General features: G+C 42.4%; 1 protein-coding gene across 7 annotated transcripts in view; it reads left to right on the top strand.

Moving 5' to 3' along the window:
- The window catches only part of RABGAP1L (RAB GTPase activating protein 1 like), a 762,391-nt gene extending 743,079 nt beyond the window's left edge, over nt 1-19,312 (top strand). For 6 of the 7 annotated variants that reach the window (XM_006153335.3, XM_006153332.3, XM_027773766.1 and 3 more), the window contains 5 exons: nt 6,105-6,209; nt 7,040-7,123; nt 10,840-10,911; nt 15,919-16,116; nt 17,391-19,312. In XM_006153335.3, coding sequence (XP_006153397.1) covers nt 6,105-6,209; nt 7,040-7,123; nt 10,840-10,911; nt 15,919-16,116; nt 17,391-17,543 — 612 coding nt within the window. In that variant the 3' untranslated portion in view covers nt 17,544-19,312. The other variant, XM_027773764.1, reaches the window with a different exon arrangement.
- The last annotated feature ends 1,142 nt before the right edge of the window (nt 19,313-20,454 follow it).

The following is a 20,454-nucleotide window of genomic DNA, read 5'->3' as shown; positions in this document are numbered from 1 at the left end:
TGTTTGTATGCATGAGACTATCCTGGTAAGTCAGTTCTACAAGGAAAGTCTTGATTCCATATTAACTTTCCAGTCTTGACTCATCCCTGATTCTGCCATTTTGAATTGTTTATGCATTAGCAGTTTTCTTTTAATACCAATTAGTTCATGATTAAATCACATATTATAATGCTTGTTTCTCTCACACATATATCACAGAGGCCTTAGATTATAATTAGAACTTTCAGTGTAATTAATTTGGACTCTAAGTTTGAGTATCTATTTAGTATTTCATTCAGATAACATTAAAGATAATTTCTATTTAAGGGCAATATAGTGATTGGTTGTACAAAGATACAGAAAGCTGTATGTATGTACGTATGTATACATGTTTTAATAGAGAGATTTTTGTTATAGGGCATATGCACTCGCCAGAGAGACACAGAAAGTGATAAATCACCCCCATGTGGTGATATAAATCATTCCTCAGTGGTGAGTTATATAAATATGTTACCACTAGATAGCATTTTATCCCTTCTCTCCTCTCAGGATCTTGGACACACACGCTTGGCATGAGTTTTAAGCCACCAGCTCTGGGACTTGAACTGTGGTTGAGGGAGTTGAGCAATGTAACCATTATGCCATCTGCCGATCCCTAGAAAGCTGTCTTTTTTTTTAAAGAGGGAGATTTTTGCTATAAGGCATGTGTGCTCACCAGAGAGACAGAGAGTGAGAAACACTCCTAGGGAGGTGGCCACGCCTCAATCCCCTCTCCTCCATTCTCCTCTTGGGATGTTTAGTATGCATACACACGCGCCCAGCGTGAGTTTTAAGCTGCCGGCTCCAGAATTTGAACTGTGGCTGTCTACATGGGAGTACAGCAACGTAACTATTATACCATCTGCTGATCCTCCCAGAAAGCTGTCTTTAAAGGTAGACTCAGATTATTGTAGATGTGGGCCTGTTTAGATGAGCAGAATTGTTTCTATTTCACTGTTTAGCACAGAGAAGAAATTTGATTGTTTCCTTTTTTAAAAAGATATTTATTTAATTCTCTCTGTCTGGCGAGTGCATGCACTCTATAGTGAAAACCTCTCAAAAAATTATTTAATTTTGTTATTATTATTTTTTTAATTTGATGAGAGAAGGAGGGAGAGAGAGAAAGCGAGAGAGCAAGACATCAGGTCCGAGACTTGAATCGTGGTTGGCTTTGTGAGAGCTCAGCACGCAACACCATGCCACCTACCAGTCCCTGGAGGAGAAACTCTGGATGAAGCTTCCTGGAAAACTGTGGAGCTCCCCCCAGATAGGACCCACAACAGCTGTTTCAGACATTGGATATGATAACAACAGAAATAAGTGAGGCTGCCTTATTTTGAGCCAATAAAGGCTATTAAGCAGAAAATATGTAAATAAAAATAGTAGGTCTTCTCAACATAAATATTTAGGTTTGTATAAAAAATTTCTTTAGAAAAGTGTTTTTTTTTCCCTTCTTTTCTTGCAGAGGTTTCTGAAAAAGAGCTACCTAAGCTATAGAACTCATGAAACCTGTTTTTGAAAAGATTATTTATTTAATTTTATTTATTGTTATTAAACTATTTGACCAGATAGAGAGAGAGGAAGAGGGAGAAAGCAACCCTCCAGATTTGGGACTTGAACCGTGGTTGACCATGTGGGAGTCCAGGGCCTTAACCACCACACACCCCCACCAGACCCCTCATGAGGCCTTTTACTCAATGTCAGTATGGCACTGACTGTTCAAAAGCTGACACAAGGCTAACGTTGTAGATGACTCTTTCTTCAAGAACCAAATTTATAAAACATTTCTTTTGACATGTCATGATGTGTATTAGATGAAGGACCTTTAAAAAGTTCGTGGAATGGGACCAGCAGTTGGCATAATGGCTATGTTGCTGGACTCCCATGTAGTCAACCATGGTTCGAGTCTCAGACCTGGTGGCTTAAACTCATGCCAGGAGCATGTGTGTGTGTGCCCAAGATCCCAAGAGGAGAATGGAGGAGAAGGGATTGCGGAATGGCCATCCCCTCTGGGGGGTGATTTCTCGCTTTCTGTCCCACTAGATAGCATTTTATCCCTTCTCTCCTCTCAGGATCTTGGACACACACGCTTGGCATGGGTTTTAAGCCACCAGCTCTGGGACTTGAACTGTGGTTGAGGGAGTTGAGCAATGTAACCATTATGCCATCTGCCGATCCCTAGAAAGCTGTCTTTTTTTTTAAAGAGGGAGATTTTTGCTATAAGGCATGTGTGCTCACCAGAGAGACAGAGAGTGAGAAACACTCCTAGGGAGGTGGCCACGCCTCAATCCCCTCTCCTCCATTCTCCTCTTGGGATGTTTAGTATGCATACACACGCGCCCAGCGTGAGTTTTAAGCTGCCGGCTCCAGAATTTGAACTGTGGCTGTCTACATGGGAGTACAGCAACGTAACTATTATACCATCTGCTGATCCTCCCAGAAAGCTGTCTTTAAAGGTAGACTCAGATTATTGTAGATGTGGGCCTGTTTAGATGAGCAGAATTGTTTCTATTTCACTGTTTAGCACAGAGAAGAAATTTGATTGTTTCCTTTTTTAAAAAGATATTTATTTAATTCTCTCTGTCTGGCGAGTGCATGCACTCTATAGTGAAAACCTCTCAAAAAATTATTTAATTTTGTTATTATTATTTTTTTAATTTGATGAGAGAAGGAGGGAGAGAGAGAAAGCGAGAGAGCAAGACATCAGGTCCGAGACTTGAATCGTGGTTGGCTTTGTGAGAGCTCAGCACGCAACACCATGCCACCTACCAGTCCCTGGAGGAGAAACTCTGGATGAAGCTTCCTGGAAAACTGTGGAGCTCCCCCCAGATAGGACCCACAACAGCTGTTTCAGACATTGGATATGATAACAACAGAAATAAGTGAGGCTGCCTTATTTTGAGCCAATAAAGGCTATTAAGCAGAAAATATGTAAATAAAAATAGTAGGTCTTCTCAACATAAATATTTAGGTTTGTATAAAAAATTTCTTTAGAAAAGTGTTTTTTTTTCCCTTCTTTTCTTGCAGAGGTTTCTGAAAAAGAGCTACCTAAGCTATAGAACTCATGAAACCTGTTTTTGAAAAGATTATTTATTTAATTTTATTTATTGTTATTAAACTATTTGACCAGATAGAGAGAGAGGAAGAGGGAGAAAGCAAACCTCCAGATTTGGGACTTGAACCGTGGTTGACCATGTGGGAGTCCAGGGCCTTAACCACCACACACCCCCACCAGACCCCTCATGAGGCCTTTTACTCAATGTCAGTATGGCACTGACTGTTCAAAAGCTGACACAAGGCTAACGTTGTAGATGACTCTTTCTTCAAGAACCAAATTTATAAAACATTTCTTTTGACATGTCATGATGTGTATTAGATGAAGGACCTTTAAAAAGTTCGTGGAATGGGACCAGCAGTTGGCATAATGGCTATGTTGCTGGACTCCCATGTAGTCAACCATGGTTCGAGTCTCAGACCTGGTGGCTTAAACTCATGCCAGGAGCATGTGTGTGTGTGCCCAAGATCCCAAGAGGAGAATGGAGGAGAAGGGATTGCGGAATGGCCATCCCCTCTGGGGGGTGATTTCTCGCTTTCTGTCTCTCTGTCTCTGTCTTTCTGGCGAGTGCACGCGCCCTGTAGCAAAAACCTCTCAAAAAAAAAAAAAGTTTGTGGAAAATGTGTGTTAAGAAGAAATAAAACATGCATTTCAAACATTTTTTTGGAACTGGCAGGTGATGTGATGCTTAAGGGGACTGGACTCCCACATGGCCAATTGGCGGTTTGAGTCCTGGACCTGACAGCTTGCTTTCTCATTTTCCTTCTCCCTCTCTCCCTTGCTCTGTCCATCTCTGGTCAAATTAAAAAATGGAGAAAGAAAGTTAAATAAAAAATTTTTGAAAAAAAAATTTTTGGTGCGAAAATGAACTTGTACTTTGTTTTTTTTTCCATGAACTTTTAAGACATCTCCCCCACCCCCGCCCCACAGTGAAAGGATGATTCTCTTCTCATAGCGGAAATGACTAGAGTACTGTAAAGGGAGGTTTGGTCACAGTCTTCCTTATTGTCAGGGCTCAGCCATTGCGGGCAGGACTGGAGCCAGTGGGCTGCAGTGACAGGAAGGTAGACTTGGTGAGGTTTTCAGGACACTGACAGAATCACAGATGCTCCTGATGTGTCACTCCGTGACCAGGCATGAGAGACTGCAGAAGGGTCTCCTTGTTTTGTTGGGAACCTCAGTTCTCTGGCTGGCTGACAGCTCTAGAATGTGGAGTTTTGAGTTCTCATAATCTACATTAGATTTATTATGTATGAATACTTAAATATGTAACACATGCACTGCATTTATTGAGGTTTGCTTCTGGTTTAATACATTCATTTGCTGTATAGGTCTTTTCCTCTAAGATTTAATGCATCAGAACACATTTTGGTCTTAAAGGCTTTTTTTACACTTGTTTTCCTTTATTCATGATAAAGCATGTATGTGCACACATGAGAGAGAGAGAAGAGCACCCTCCATGGGGCCTGATCACACCGTGATCTCCATCTTCCAGTCCTTTAGCGTCCTTTCAGTCTGGGGCGTCATGCACATGCCCAGTGTACTCAGGCTAGCCAGGCTGGGGATTTGAACCATGATTGCCATGTGAGATCTCTTGAGCAGCATGTTACTTCTGTGTCTTGGAGCCAGCCAGAGTCCTAAATACTTGTGAGGAACCTTTTTACTTTAACTACCCAACAGTTTCAGATCATCTGATCACTGGACTTTGGGAGCTTAGGAGCCAGAAGACAGTAAGAACAGAGAAGCTGGAATGTGGCTTTTGGCCAGTCCCCAGCAGACTGTGCCAGCCTGACCATCTGGACATGGGGGAGTTATGGCAAGACAGATAGAGGGCCACCTGGCTCGTTTGCACCATTGCTCAGATGATGTTTGGTTGCTCTCAGTCAGAGATAGCACCTTCGAGTAGCCTCCTCTCCTCTGCATCTGGGGTTTCCGCTGCTGAATTGATCCTGTGGCCTTGGCTACCTCTACTCCGCACGGTCCACTTATGTCGTGACGTAGACAGCCCCGTCCATTCATTCAGCAGGTGCTTATGGAGCGCCTGGCGCTGGGCTCGCTGCTGGAAATACAACGATGAGCTCCTGCCCCTGGGACTCCAAGTCTGGTGGGCAAGACAAATACATTGGCCATTGCAGGGCTGCTAAGGAAATAAGAGAGACTTACAGTGGGATTTCACACAGATGGGGTGAATGGGGAAGGACCAGGCACATGCTTCACCTTGCAGGGCTTCACTGCGGTGTGGACTTGACACAGACCAAGAATGAGGTGAGGGCCCTTGAGTACAGAATAGCTACATAAATTTGCACAGACTGCTTTCGTGGTTAATTTTGGCTCTGTGGCCACCTTAAAAACTAGAATGTTCTCTCTGCACTCTTCGTGGCTTTTCTAGAAATACTCATGGTTTTCTGCCTGGATTTCTGGTGGATACTTAGTTTCCCTCACAGCTTTCTCTCTCATGGGGTTTTGGTCTTAATTTCTCCTTCCTGTACTCAGTGTCCTGTTTAAGTGACTTTACAGGCCACTTACCTCAGCTAATCTTTGAATCTTACTTGTTTTCTATGGATCAACCTGTCTGCTTGTCCTCTCTGAAGCCACCCCCTTGCACCACCAGGTAGAAAGTTAGAAACTTCCGCCCCAGGCTTCCTAAGATCAGTGCACACGGAGTGAGTGCCACCATGACATCTAAAAATGTGTGAGAAGCATTAGAAAGAGCTTGGACTTTGATGTCATTCAAATCTGAATCGACTCACAACCCTGATATTAGATAGGTGACCCCAACAGTGTATTAGCTCGCTCTGTCCAAACCCCACTGTCATTACCCGTAAATTTATTATTGTTGTGAGGATTGACAGTAGCATGTGCCAGATATCTGGCACGGAGTTGGCATTCATGAAAGACACCATCCTAGAGTGACAGAGGGAAAAGGATGACCAGCAGTGATCCTGGAGCCCTAGCTGGAGACCGGATGTGGCACATATGTGCACTCACTGTCTTCAGCTTCTTCGTGACTATGCTGGGCCCTGTTTTGCAGGCCGAGGACAAGGCGGATGTGTTGAATAAGGAGCTCCTCTTGACCAAGCAGAGGCTGGTGGAGACTGAAGAGGAGAAGAGGAAGCAAGAGGAAGAGACTGCCCAGGTAAAAGGCAGATGAAGGCTGTTCTTTACATAGGTATATTGATAAGGAGCAGGTTATACTATAGAAAAGCAGTAAAAATAAACTTATTCTAAATCGAGGGTGATATTGAAGCAATGCATGTAAGCAGTGTTGAATCTTGACATGTCTTTTGAAGGGTGTTAGAAGAAGAGGCAGCTTTTTTACCCTTGAACAGCTTTTAGGAATTTGCCTTTACTGAGATGTCTAGCAGGAGTGTTGAGTTTTCTCTAAGTTTAGTAACTTGAAATTACGATCCAAGAGCTTTGACGAATCTGCATACTTGTGCCATGTCTTTAAGATAGCTGACTTCTCTGAGGTAGTTCACAAGGATTTAGACTGAAGGTCTGCAAAGATCTCTGTCGGGACTTGCCACCAGCCTCTTCCTGGCCAGTCATGCGTAACTGTCCTGATTCACACCTTAGAAGAAGGAACATCAGCATTCTTGGCAGAGTTCTCAAACCAAATCCCTGGGGGGATATAGAGAAATCTTCAGGAACCAGCCTCAGAGTTAGCACCCTACAGTCTTGGGAACTAGTTGTGAAGCTAATCAGCCAGAATTCACCACGATGCAAAGGAGTATGGTGCAGAGGACAGGTGAAGCAGGGCCTCCCCGTCAAAGCGGTGGAAGCTTCTAGACATCAACCTTTACAGGGAAAGAAAGTGAGACTTCTCTCTCTCTAGAGATGACTAGGTTTTCGGACACTATTAACAGTGCCATTGGCTGTGTAAATCAGACACACTTGTATATAGATATCTGAAAGAATTGATTAAGATTTTGGCTGAATCCTGATGTTTCAGTCTACTCTTCCTAGCTAAAAGAAGTCTTCAGGAAACAACTAGAAAAGGCAGAATATGAAATAAAGAAGACCACAGCTATCATTGCTGAGTATAAACAGGTAAGATACCACAGTGGCATTAGAGCTATGAAGGTAATTACTTTTGTTGTTTTCTTTTGAAGGAAAAAACGTTATTGTGTTTAGAGTTCCTGGAACCGTTCCCCAGATTCATTATATTCGGTGGCCCACTGTCCTCTGAAACAGGCAGTGGCTGCCAGGACATCTTCCTGATAACCGGGGAAGTCTCACACACAGCTTGTTGGTTGTTCGCAGCATGTGGTAGATTTAGCGGAATGGGAAATGCTATTCCCGTGGGATCCTGTCTCTGCCTTTCCCAGCCAAGCTCATCTCCGTAGACGACACTGGTAACACCTGTCTGTGGGCAGAGTTGGGTGACCGTGTGTCTCTGTGTACACGAGCCAGGACGGCAGCGTGTCCTCTGTCTCACAGTGCCGAATATTGGAGCTCTTCTTCCCACGGGCCTGTGTGGCCACCTCTGAGCCCAGTGCTTCCAGGAAGCTTCTTTCCACTAACCTTAAACTGCCTTTTCCACAGAGGGCTCACTGTCCTGGGCCAGGTTTCTGGCCCTATCTTCAGGGCAGTTTCAGAAAGCACTCATTCCTGCTCCAGCAGTATCTTCCTGTCCCTCCTGGTCAGCTGGGCATGGTAAGGACCCCTCATGTTGCTGAAGGACGCTAAATGGGCTGTCCACGTTACAGTTTTCCAGAATTAATAAAGGCGCACTGTGTACCAACTTCTGATCCCAGGTGTTCCCTGGACTCTTCGGTCTCACATAACACTTCAGAGTCTGATGCTTACTGTTTGTTTTTGTGATTTTAAAAAATGTGCTTTCTGCTTATAGATAAAATTTATATTCTTGTGGAAAATGAGGAAATAGTAGATAAGCACAAAGAAAACAAACCTCCCTTAATCTTGCTAACTAGAAATATTCACGCATATATTGAGTACACGTTATTGCTATAGAAATAAATGCTATTGAAATAAACTTATCACACACAGACGCACACAGGATGAATTTGGAACTAGCTCTAATTCCTATATTATGAACGTCTTTGCACAAGGATGCTTCATGTTCACAGATGATTTCTTAGAAGTAAGACTTCAGAGCTACCTTACTCGTTTATGGCAAGCGGCATGTGTTTATTTAACGCCTACTATGTGTGAGCCTTGCTACTTTAGGGGGCAAAAAAAGGAATTGATTTAGTTTCCTTATAAGCTTATCTTGTAATGGGTGGCTAATACTTAACATATAAATAAGAGAAAGGAAACTCAGTACATGTGGAAAATGAAGAGATCCTTCCTGCAGAAGGGATGACTTGAGCTGTGCTTCATAGGCAAGGCAAGACTGGGATACATGAGATGGAGGAAAAGATAGAAATGCTGGAAAGAGGAAACAGCAGGCCAGCCTGTGGCATGTGCTTAAGGAGGCTGGATCCCACATGGCCGACTGTGTGGTTCAAGTCCCAGACACAGCGGCTTGAGAAACATGCTGGGCCCTTGTGTGTATGTGCCCAAAGTCCTCAGAAGTGGGAGAAATGGAGGAGAAGGGATTGCAGGGTGATAATTCCCCAAGGGGGGCAGATGCTTTCTCACTCCTCCCCTTCTCTATCTCTCTCCAACAAGTACATGCACCCTCTGGCAAAAATTGAAAGAAAAATAAAAAGAGGGATGAGCATGTACAAAGGCATGGAGGTAGAATAGTAAAAAGAAAAAAGAATTACTGGGCAAGTGATTCGAGCAGAGGAGAAGCAAAGCATGTGGGGGCCCAGACAAAGGAAAGTCTGTGGGGCGAGGCTGAGTCTCTGGACTTTATTTTGTTTGTATTTTTTGAGCAGGAGAATGGTAAAACCAGGGACATATTAGAGGCACTAATCTGTCCCCATGAGGAATGTGGAGTTATGTGGAGAGATCCACAGGCAGAGACGCAAGCCAGTAAGAGGCTAGCACCAGAGAGTAAGTGGAAACAGGGCCATGAGCTAAAATAAACAACTGCAGACGAGGAGAAGGGAGGGCACGAGAGAGTCTTTCTGCCAGTCGAAGGTGATCTTGAGATGCTGAGTGTAGGTAACTCAGAGAAGGGATAGTTAGACGTTAACCAATACAGGGAATGTTGGAGACCTGGTGCTGCCAGACTCGACCTCCTGCAAATGCACTTTTGTCCTGCACACATTGTGCCATGGTGGCCACCGGATGCAGCACTCCTCAGATTGTAATCCTTGGGGCTGTCCTTGAGTGTTGTCTGGCCAGCACTTCAAGTAATATAAAAGCAGCAGACCCATCTGTTTGAAGATAATTGGGATATAAAACATAATCTAAATGCATTCTGTATTTGGAACGGGCCATTATTGCCTATATTTCACAGTGTTGCAGTTTATGTAGAGGCTATGTGATTGCGAAACCCACGAGGCTGATCGCTTCTCTTTGACGGGAGTCGCGACTGCCCTATTGGTCCCCAGGTTTAGATTTGGAGAAATTGCAAACTGACTCAATAAGCCAACCCTGGTCTCTAGAGCTATTTTTGAGTAGACTAGAATTTTTTAAATGTCTGTTTTGATAACTGAAGTAGGCCATATTTGTTTTTAGCCCAAATTGTACTTTAAAATTTAATATCCTCTAGTTGTTATTTCTTCCAGTTTTCTAAAATAAAAGATACATGTTTCAGTCAGTAGATTTGAACATTCAGTATGTTTAAGCAGATTTTTTTCCCTTTGAAAGCACTCACTTCTACCTTATTTCAGAATCAGTAATAATAATAGATTTTATTTAATGAGCACTTACTGCTGGCTGTGTGAAGCCCTTTACATACGTTTTTCCCTCTTGTTTATCACGGCACACAATACTCTTCAGTCATTTTCTTTAATTGCCTAAGGGTGCCATGTGCTTATCAGAAAGAGACCGAGAAAGAGGGAGAAAGCATCCCCACACATACATGTACAGTGGGGTGTGGTCACGCCACAATCCCTTCTCCATCCTTTCAGAGCTCGGAGCATTCACGCACATGCATTCAGTATGTTTTTCAAGCCTCCAGGGACAGGATTTGAACTGTAGTCAGCCATGTGGGACCCAGGTTCCTTGACTGCCAGGCTACAGGGCTGGCCTAAGGGCTCTTCAGTCCCAGGACACTGAGGCATAGAAAGATGAATAGCTTTGCCCAAGCCACCAAGCTATGAAGTGGAAGAACTGGATTGCCCTTAAACTCGTGTTTGACTCTAGCACCTAAGCTTTCTGTATCTGTGCTATGCTGCCAAACCACTTGGTAAGAATGTTGGTCTGCATTATCTTCTGGTCATTTTAACTGTTTCATTCACCCTTTTACTTCTTAAAGAAACTTTTCGGGATTGAAAACAGAGACTCTCCTTGTGGCTGTAGGCAAGAAAAGCTTCTGGTTCAAAATTATTTTCATCAGATTCCTGGCATAGTACCTTGTACAGAGGAGATACTCGGCAAAGATTCTGTAGATTGATTACAAGGCGAGGCCAGGAATTCACTAGAACTTGTCCCAGAAGGCTGGTGACAGAAAGAAACCAACTCTACCCCACGTTTGTTTCCACTAATGAAGGTGTAGTCGCGCCGTACACACAGAACTCCCAGGCTTGCTGCTGCTCATTTCAGAAAGCGCTAGCACGTGCAGGGCTACCCCTCGTAAAAGTCGCTTCCAGGGTCCGATATGCCAGAGTAATGCATAAGCTGTTATGTGCGCATGCTGCTCTTTTTTCCCCAAGGAAAAAAAAAAAAAAACTTTTTCTTTTCCCTAGATCTGTTCCCAGTTAAGTACCAGGCTGGAAAAACAGCAAGCAGCCAGCAAGGAGGAACTGGAGGTGGTCAAGGTAAGGAGTAAATGAGTTTTGTGACACAGTTTTTTCCAAATTCACACCGTGCGACGACCTGAAAGGCTCCCCTCACAGTTAATATGAAACGATTTGGGAATTATGGAAACTAGTATACCTCTCTTCTGACTGGGCAGTGCCACCTTCCCTGCCAGCTGAAAGTTTGTGCCGTCAGGAGTCACCTGGGCTGTCGGAGGTGGGCAGCAGGAAAAGAGGCCGAGTTCACTCAACTCACAGAAGCCTGTGCCTGGTAGCTGCCTTGGACCCTGGGACCCTGAGAGCCCTCAGGAACCACACCTGACTGCATGGGTTGACGTGGCCAAGGGTGAGACCCAGTGGGTCCCCCATCACACTCTTGGACAGCCAGCACCGTAGGCAGCAGAGAACTTGGCTAGAAAATATGTGAAGGGTAGCTGACAGATTCTTCACCAATGTTTAGGTTTGTTTTTCTTAAAGAAAATCTGCAGCATTTATTTATATGCTGCCCCCTGGTGGTAAAACTCCTTATGTTAATGCTCTCCATGGGAAAGTGATTGTCCTTGTAGAAACAACAGAATGCCAAATGGGGCAGAGTTGTTACACAGGAAACGATGCTACAGAACCCCATGGTATCCTGACTGATAACGTTAAGATTTCATACCCATAGATTAATGAATGTTTGGCAATTTAGCATCTTATTTTATAACTGTAAAAAGTTACTTAACTTTCTAAGCTTCATTTTTGTCGTCTGTAAAATTGAGTAATATTACCTGCTTCATAAGATCACTTTGAAGGTTAAATAAGATAATGGATATAAAGTGCTCAGATTAGTTACTGACATGCAGTAAATATGTTTTTATATTATAACCTGAACTTATGTATGAACTTCCTTCTGACCTTGTAGTCAGAACTTTTCCTACTTCATGTTATAAAACATCAATCTTGTGGGCCAGCAGGTGGCATGGTGGTTAAGGCTCTGGATTCCCACATGGCTGGTCGCAATTCAAGTCTTTGACCTCGTGGTTTGAAAATCATGCCAGAGGGGGCTGGCAGGTGGCGTGGTGGATAAAGCAGCTGGACTCCCACGTGACTGACTGTGGTTTGAGTCCTGGACCAGGCAGCTTGCTTTCCCACTTTCCTTCTCTCTCTGTCTCTCTCTGGTCAACTTCAAAAAAAAAAAAAAAAAAAAGACAATGAATAAAATTAAGTAATTAAAAAAATCATGCCAGGCATGTACATGCGTGCATACCCCAAATTCCAGGAGAATGGAGAAGGGATTGCAGCATGGCCATCGCTCCTGGGGGGTGATTTCTTACTTTCCCTCGCTCTCTATCTCTCTCTCTGTCTCTCTCCAGTGAGTGCACATGCCCTAGGGGGAAAAAAAAGAACCTTGGGATTGTTGGTGAGTTTAGAGTTGGTGACCTGTCTTTCCAAACCTGCCTAAATTTGGGGTGTATATCTTCCCTTTCTGTCCTGCCTTTGTACTTCTTTCTACTTAGCATTTACTGTTCTTTGTACATTAAGATGCAGTTGAGAGGTGTCTTGGCATAAAAAGACAAACTACCCTGAACTGAAATCTTTATGAAAGTAACAAGGAAACAAGGATTTGTATTGATCATTTAGTAGTAAGTTTTTATTGAGTACCTGCTATATACCCAGTTATCAGACTGCTAGTTTACTATAGAAATAATACATGAGAAAGAGCCTAGAGCTTTCTTTTAGGACATGTTATATCACATGCCCATGGTATGTTTGCAAAATAGTTGTAAAGGGCTAGTCCAATTACACTGATGATCATATTTGTAGAGAAAGCAAAATCGTGAGACCCGCAGAAGGTGTAATGGTTATGTCACTGGACTCCCATGTAGTTGACTATGGTTTGAGTCCCAGACCCAGAGGCTTAAAACTCATGCTGGGCACATGTGTGCCCAAGATCCTGAGAGGAGAATGGAGGGGAAAGGATTGCTGAATGGTCATCCCCCTGGAGCAGGGGGTGATTTCTTGCTTTCTGTCTCTCTGGTGAGTGCATGTGCTCTACAGCAAAACTCTCCCTCTAAAAAAAAGAAAGCAAAATTATATGAACTACAGACCAAAGGAGGATTTGCAGCAGAGGCTGGGCTCAAGAATTCAGTTACAGAGGATTTTAAAAGGACATCTAGGGCTGGCTCTGAAGCTTAGTAGTTAAGGGAGTTAGATCCCACATGGCTGACTAAGATTCAAATCTCAGCCCCAGCAGCTGGAAAAACAGACTGGATATGTGTGCATGTGTGTCCAAAATCCTGACAGGATGGAGAAATGGAGATGGGATTGCAGAATGACCATGCCCTATTTGAGGGGTACTTTCTTACTCTTCCTCTCTCTCTGTCTCTCTGTGGCAAGTGTGCCCTCTGGCAATTTATGTAAATAAACAAACAGGACATTCTAGAAGAAACCATGAGGATGAAGATCCATAATTAGAAGTAAGGATTAGAGGGACCAGCAGATGGCTTAATGGTTATATGTTGCTGGACTCCCACATGACCAATGGCAGTTCAAGTCCTGGACCTGGTGGCTTCAAACTCACGCGAGGCATATGTGTGTGCATGCCCAAAATCCCAAGAGGAGACTGAAGGAAAAGGGATTGCAGTGTGATCATTCCTTGTGGGGAGTGATTTCTCACTTTCTGTCTCTCTGTCTCTCCAGTGAGCACACGCCCTATAGCAAAAATCTCTCTTAAAAAGGAAAAAAAAAAGAAATGACTACTGAAGGGGCTGGGAGGTAGTGTGGTAGTAAAGGCACTAGACTCCCACATGGCCCCAACTGCAGTTCGAGTTCCAGACCTGCAGTTTAAGACCCAAACCTTTCTCACTTTCTCTCTTTCTGGTTGAATTAAAAAGAGAATAATAATAAAGTAATTCTAAAACAAAAAAATGAGGACTGTAAAGGTAGACCCCTTGCGTCATCAGTAACCCACATCCTCAGCTAGGGCTGCCGTCCTCAAGGTCACCTAAAGGTCACACCTATTAACTGGAGCTTTTACCCCACACCAACTCATGGAAGAACTTTAGCCAACAGTCAATGCAAGGACATGAGGATCTCCTTCCAGCTGTGTGAGCTTTCTAAGCAGCCTTCTTAGAGGTTCCACCCCATTTCTGCTTACATAGCAGCTGAGATTCATGACCACATGGAATGACCAGCTTCGAGGGGATCTGGGAAATGTCACCTTTTATCCGGACACATTCCCCAAATAAAGTCAGGATGCTCCTAAGATAGGACGAGAGTGGTGTTGGCGGGGAGCCACGTTTCAGTCTACCTGCTGGATCACAGCTGTGTGAAGCTTACCACTTTCTCCAACACGTGGCTCAGGGCTGGAGGAGTGCATGCTTTCATTCTCCGCAGGATACTGTCAGGACTCTGGAGGACAGTGTCTGGGGACCTTTGCCAACTGGCCACAGAGAGCTCTCATCCACTCCTGCCCCTTCACTGCTCTCTCTCTTACTCTTGGCTAGAGCTGTTCCCGTCCTTGAAGTTCTCAGCAGGTGCTGTGTCTGCCTGTGGTGTTCTTTCTGCTGAAATCTCCTCCTCCCTCTTATAAGATCAGCCTGCTCCTCCATATGGTTCAGCCGAATACAATTGCTTACTCAGCTTGGTAAACTTTTAACCATTTAAGACCCAGATCATAAGCTACTTCTTTAATATTTTATTTAGTCAGCAGTAAACATACAGTCCATTTTTAGAGTGTGCCTATTTTGTGCCAGTACTGGGCTACTTATTAAGGTTCTTAAGTAAGAATATGGCAACTTTTCAAAATACTCTAATTTTTTAATTATTTAATTTTATTTATCATTATTATTTTTTAGTTTGCTACAGGGCTCATGTGCTCACCAGAGAAAGGGAGAGAGAGAGAGAGAGAGAAGGAGAGAGGGAGAGGGAGAAAGAAAGTGAGAAAGCAAGCTGCCAGGTCCAGGACTCAAATCACAGTTAGCCATGTGAGAGTCCAGCACCTTAACCAGGCCACCTACTGGACCCTATAATTTAATTTTTAAATTGCCAGTAGGCATGTGCACTTGCCTGAGAGAGAGAGGAAGAGAGAGAATGTGCTCCCCAGTGGGGCGTGGCTGTGCCACAGTCGTCACTCCTCTATCTTCCTGCTAAGATTTGGGGCGCACATATACAACTGGTATTTTTCAAGCCACGGGGGCCAGGATTCAAACTGTTATCAGCCATGTAGAATCTGTCTGGCTTTTCTTTCTTTCTTTCTTTCTTTCTTTTTTTTTTTTTTTTTTTTGCTTTTTTTGCCTTAGGGCACGTGTACTCACTGAGAGAGACAGAGACAGTGAAAGGGAAAGTGAGAACCCCCCCAGGGGGGATGACCATGCCACAATCCCTTCTCCTCCATTCTCCTCTTGAGATCTTGGGCACACACGCATGTGTGCCCTGCGTGAGTTTTGAGCCACCAGGTCTGGGACTAGAACCATGGTCAGCCATGTGGGAGTCCAGCACCTCAACCACCATGCCACCAGTTGGCCCCAGTAGTTACTTTTATTACCCTAATGATCATCTTTGCTTAAAGCTGAACCACAGGACATGTACTTTGTTGGCAGAGTAGATCTGGGTCATTCACGGTGACCCTCCTCAGTCTGCTATAGGCAAGTAACTTCAACCCTGAGTTTCTCCATTTCTTGTGGTACCTACTTGTCCAGTTTGCTCCAGGAGGAAATGAAATACTACACATAGAACCTGTGGCCTATAGCTTGGCGTCTGGTAAGAACAGTGGAAGCACAACATTCCAGAAAGATTTCAAAGAGATGCTATCATAATCTCTGTTCCTAGGGTCTTTCCAGAGACACTTTCAGACAAGGGAGCACTGTCTTGGGTAGTTGAGGTTGTGCTGACTAACCATTGTGTTTGCAGACACCAAAAAAGTAATGACCTTCAGAAACAGGCCTGCACTCGAAGACAGTAGGCAGTGTCTACACAGCATCATCAGGAAGAGACCTGGCCTGCAAGATCCGTTTTGATGTTGGTTCTTTCTTCTGGACATTTCAGGGTAAAATGATGGCATGCAAACATTGCAGTGACATTTTCAGCAAGGAGGGCGCTTTGAAACTAGCAGCCATAAGCAGAGAGGACCAGGGAATTGAAACAGATGATGAGAAGGACTCGCTAAAGAAGCAGCTGAGGGAGATGGAGCTGGAACTGGCACAAACCAAACTGCAGTTGGTGGAGGCCAAGTGTAAAATCCAGGTTGGTGATTTGATGAAAGATCAATAAGAAAAGAATGGATGGTCTGTGGCCCAGGATACTCCAGTGCTTCGGAATATGCCCGTGGAGGTCGGAACTAAGATGTGACCGTATGTGATGATACGGGTCTCTCCACTAGCGCGTCCTGCATAATCACACTTTATACCATGTATTTTTAAACACTGATATAAACAAATAAACTTTTAAATAAAATTTTAATAATTAAAATTATAGGTGCATACTTTAAAATACTGTTGGAAAAGTGGGATTCAAAATGAGCTTATTTAGGTATAAAAATTTTTGAATTCTGCAGTTTTTTTACCACATGGACTTTTTGCAGACCTTTGTATCTGGTGAGAACTAACATATATACTGTCTTAGCTTGCCCTTAGGTTATTTTGGGAAAGTCCTTTCTCATGGAAAGTGGTCACTTGAATCCTGAAAGGAAAGGCCAACCTCCTCTGCTATCTCTACTATGACTGCTGAATGGTGGCTGACAGGCTTCTTTCCTTTGGGGGTCCTTTTTACCTGTAGCTGAGGTTGGCCCCTGTCCCCTTCATCTCCCTCCATACTGGAAGACAACATAACTGAACATGTAATCTTGGCTTCTCATAGGCTGTTCCCGACCACCGCATTGGCCAATGGCACCAACCTACATTATCTTTGGTTACAACCTAAACCTAAACTTGCACCAGAATTGCAGGAGAACAAAGAAATAAAATGAGGTTTTATTTCACTCTTCAGAGAGTACATGGGTTCTGGTTTTTAATGGTAACTCTTAATTCTAAACTTTTTTTTCTCAAGAAGCCAATTAAATCTCTTCTGAGTTTGTGGGAGGAAAACTGTGGCTGCAGAGACTTGGGGATTCCAAAAAGCTGTTCTCATGTTTGGTGTTTTTTTTTTTTTTTGTTTTTTTTTTTTTTTGTTTTTTTTTTTTTTTGTTTTTTTTTTTTTTTGTTTTTTTTTTTTTTTGTTTTTTTTTTTTTTTGTTTTTTTTTTTTTTTGTTTTTTTTTTTTTTTGTTTTTTTTTTTTTTTGTTTTTTTTTTTTTTTGTTTTTTTTTTTTTTTGTTTTTTTTTTTTTTTGTTTTTTTTTTTTTTTGTTTTTTTTTTTTTTTGTTTTTTTTTTTTTTTGTTTTTTTTTTTTTTTGTTTTTTTTTTTTTTTGTTTTTTTTTTTTTTTGTTTTTTTTTTTTTTTGTTTTTTTTTTTTTTTCTTTTTTGGTTTTTGGCAGAGAGAAAACATTTATATAACTCAGATGATATTCTTTCTTTAATTAGGAACTTGAACATCAGAGAGGAGCCCTTATGAATGAAATCCAAGCTGCAAAAAACTCTTGGTTTAGCAAAACCCTGAACTCCATCAAAACGGCCACAGGCACCCAGCCCCTGCAGCCGCCCCAGGCCACCCAGCCGCCCAAGGAGAGCACATAGTTCCGGCCTCACCCCAGCACAAGAGCACAACCATCAAAGCAGCGGGAACCAGGGAGAGTTCTTCCTGGTGCCCCTTTGAAGGAAAGCAAAGGAGGCCAGAAAGCAAGCCAGAATCTTTCAGTAGCTCTCACTCTTTCTCGTATGACATGTCTCAAAGGGATGTTCTTTAAACCGACTTGATTTATGTTGAATACCTGTTTTCCAGCTTTTTCATGGAAGGCCATGTTCAGATCCATCATAGTATTACACATTATTTTATATGCCTGATGTTTAGTTGGAAATAAGTAATTCAGAACTAACACTTTTTATTTAGAACTAATTATCCATAATTATTTGTATCTTGCATAAAAATGGAGACATCTGTTATTACAAGTTGAGGTGATAGGAAGATCTTTCACAGTAACAAAAAGTACGAAACTTAAACCTCAGGATTTATTCAAATAAAGCACATGGTAGGGCCAGTCATGACGACAGTTGGGTTTCCTCCTAAGAGTGATTCCCAGGGTAGAGGGAGCATTCTGTTTAAAGGAAAGAACAGACAAGGGATTGAACAGTCCCCAGAGATAATTGTCTGTTTTCGTTTTCGGTTGGGTACATCTAGAAACACAGTGCCAAGAAATATGAAACGAGGCTACTGAGCACACACAGTAGGTAAAAGGAGTGGAGATTCTGATCAGTGCAAGGTGCAACTACTTTGACTCTGGCATTCTAATAGATCTTTCTGAAAACTCCGGATGAGACTTGGAGGTTCCTAAGTGTGACCACAGATAAGACTTCTGGCAGTTGTAAAATGAGAGGTGGATATTTCAAGTTGTAGATTTAGGAAACCTTCATCAGAGAAACGAGAAAGGCCCAGGTTCAGCTGTTGTGCTTAGAGTGGAATACAGAACCATCGACCAAGTATTTCATTTAACTTTGGCCTATACTTGGCTAAAGGAACACTACTATACTGTAACCATGTTGACAAAAGGGAAGTTGAAGCCAGCCTCCTATCACCTTTGTTTAACGTTAGGCGACTCATCCTGATTTCTGCAGCTCCCTAAAAATGTGCTCTTGATAACCTAGATGAACGGAAACAAGTACATTTGTAACATTTTTCATTGAATTTAAGATCTTTATAGAAATACTTATCTCATGGAAAGGTAGAGCTATTGTTTTAAAGTTAGTGGAAATATTTTTTTCAATTATATTTAACATGCCTGTATAAATAGCCCCTGGAAGAAATTCTTGGATGAAAGCAAAACTAGTTTTCTCATTTTCTAAGCTATTTTGGAAGCCTCTGGCCCTTTCACATCAACCCAACTACTGTCCACTGTATACAGTAACATTTACCAACATTCAGCCTTGGCTCTATCATGGAATGTGTTGTTAGCAAAAGATCTTAAACATCCATAGTGCCAGAATGAGTCCCATCTGTGCCATATGTTGCATTTAATACCAACACTCTCTTAGAAGCAAGAATCAAGGAGGAGCCCTGGAAGGGTGCACAGCAAGTTGTCCATGGGAGATCCTCTTCTCAAAAGTAAACTTCAAGTTCTAGAAAGCAAAATCCTCTCATCTGTAAATGTTTACATAATCTATTGAATACAATCCATAAAGCTGATATGATTGGTTTTTATCCATTACACTCATGTAATAATACTTTTACAGAAATCTTTTTTTTTTTCTTTTGGAGAAGTTTTTGCTATAGGGCATGTGTGCTCACCAGAAAGACAGAGAGAGAGAGAGAGAGAGAGAGAGAAAGCAAGAAATCACCCCCCAGGGAGGTTGGCCACTCTGCAATCCCTTCTCTTCCATTCTCCTCTTGGGATCTTGGGCATGCACGCACACGTGCCCGGCATGAGTTTAAGCCACTGGGTCCAGACTCAAACCACGGTCGACTACATGGGAGTCCAGCGACATAGCCATTAGGCCATCTGCTGGTCCCAGAAATCTTTTTTTAAAACCCTGACATCTTCTCATCATAAAATCCATTTTTTTCCTAAAAGGAAAATAGCCCAGCATTCCAAGTGTCTTATGTTGACTTTAACATTCCCTCGATGGTTTAGATAAGCTAATATTTTTTTTCCTTTTTTGTAAAATATAATGTCTAGAAAATTACATCTTAGCACTTATTTCTGTAAATCATTTCATATAGTCTGTTGACTTTACTGGTACTTTATGCTTTGATCCCGAGTGTAAAACACCTTACCAGATGACCAGCTAAGTTAAAGATGCTCTTTTGTGTGTTAATTTCGTAGTTCTGTGCAGAGCTCTTTTTAACTTCCCAAAATAAGTGCATTCCATAATATGCCTAAATTGCATAAATTTTTCTTAAATGGTAGATGAAGGGGAAAGTGCACGCACACGTGCCCGGCATGAGTTTAAGCCACTGGGTCCAGACTCAAACCACGGTCGACTACATGGGAGTCCAGCGACATAGCCATTAGGCCATCTGCTGGTCCCAGAAATCTTTTTTTTAAAACCCTGACATCTTCTCATCATAAAATCCATTTTTTTCCTAAAAGGAAAATAGCCCAGCATTCCAAGTGTCTTATGTTGACTTTAACATTCCCTCGATGGTTTAGATAAGCTAATATTTTTTTTCCTTTTTTGTAAAATATAATGTCTAGAAAATTACATCTTAGCACTTATTTCTGTAAATCATTTCATATAGTCTGTTGACTTTACTGGTACTTTATGCTTTGATCCCGAGTGTAAAACACCTTACCAGATGACCAGCTAAGTTAAAGATGCTCTTTTGTGTGTTAATTTCGTAGTTCTGTGCAGAGCTCTTTTTAACTTCCCAAAATAAGTGCATTCCATAATATGCCTAAATTGCATAAATTTTTCTTAAATGGTAGATGAAGGGGAAAGAGAATGGTTTTAGGTCAAGCCCTTATCTGTATACCTGGTTCAATGTCTTACTCTC

The sequence above is a fragment of the Tupaia chinensis genome, unplaced genomic scaffold (genome assembly GCF_000334495.1).
Source record: "Tupaia chinensis unplaced genomic scaffold, TupChi_1.0 Scaffold000369_1, whole genome shotgun sequence".
In the NCBI taxonomy this organism is placed as follows: Eukaryota; Metazoa; Chordata; class Mammalia; order Scandentia; family Tupaiidae; genus Tupaia; species Tupaia belangeri.
This window is presented reverse-complemented; position numbering and strand designations above follow the sequence as displayed.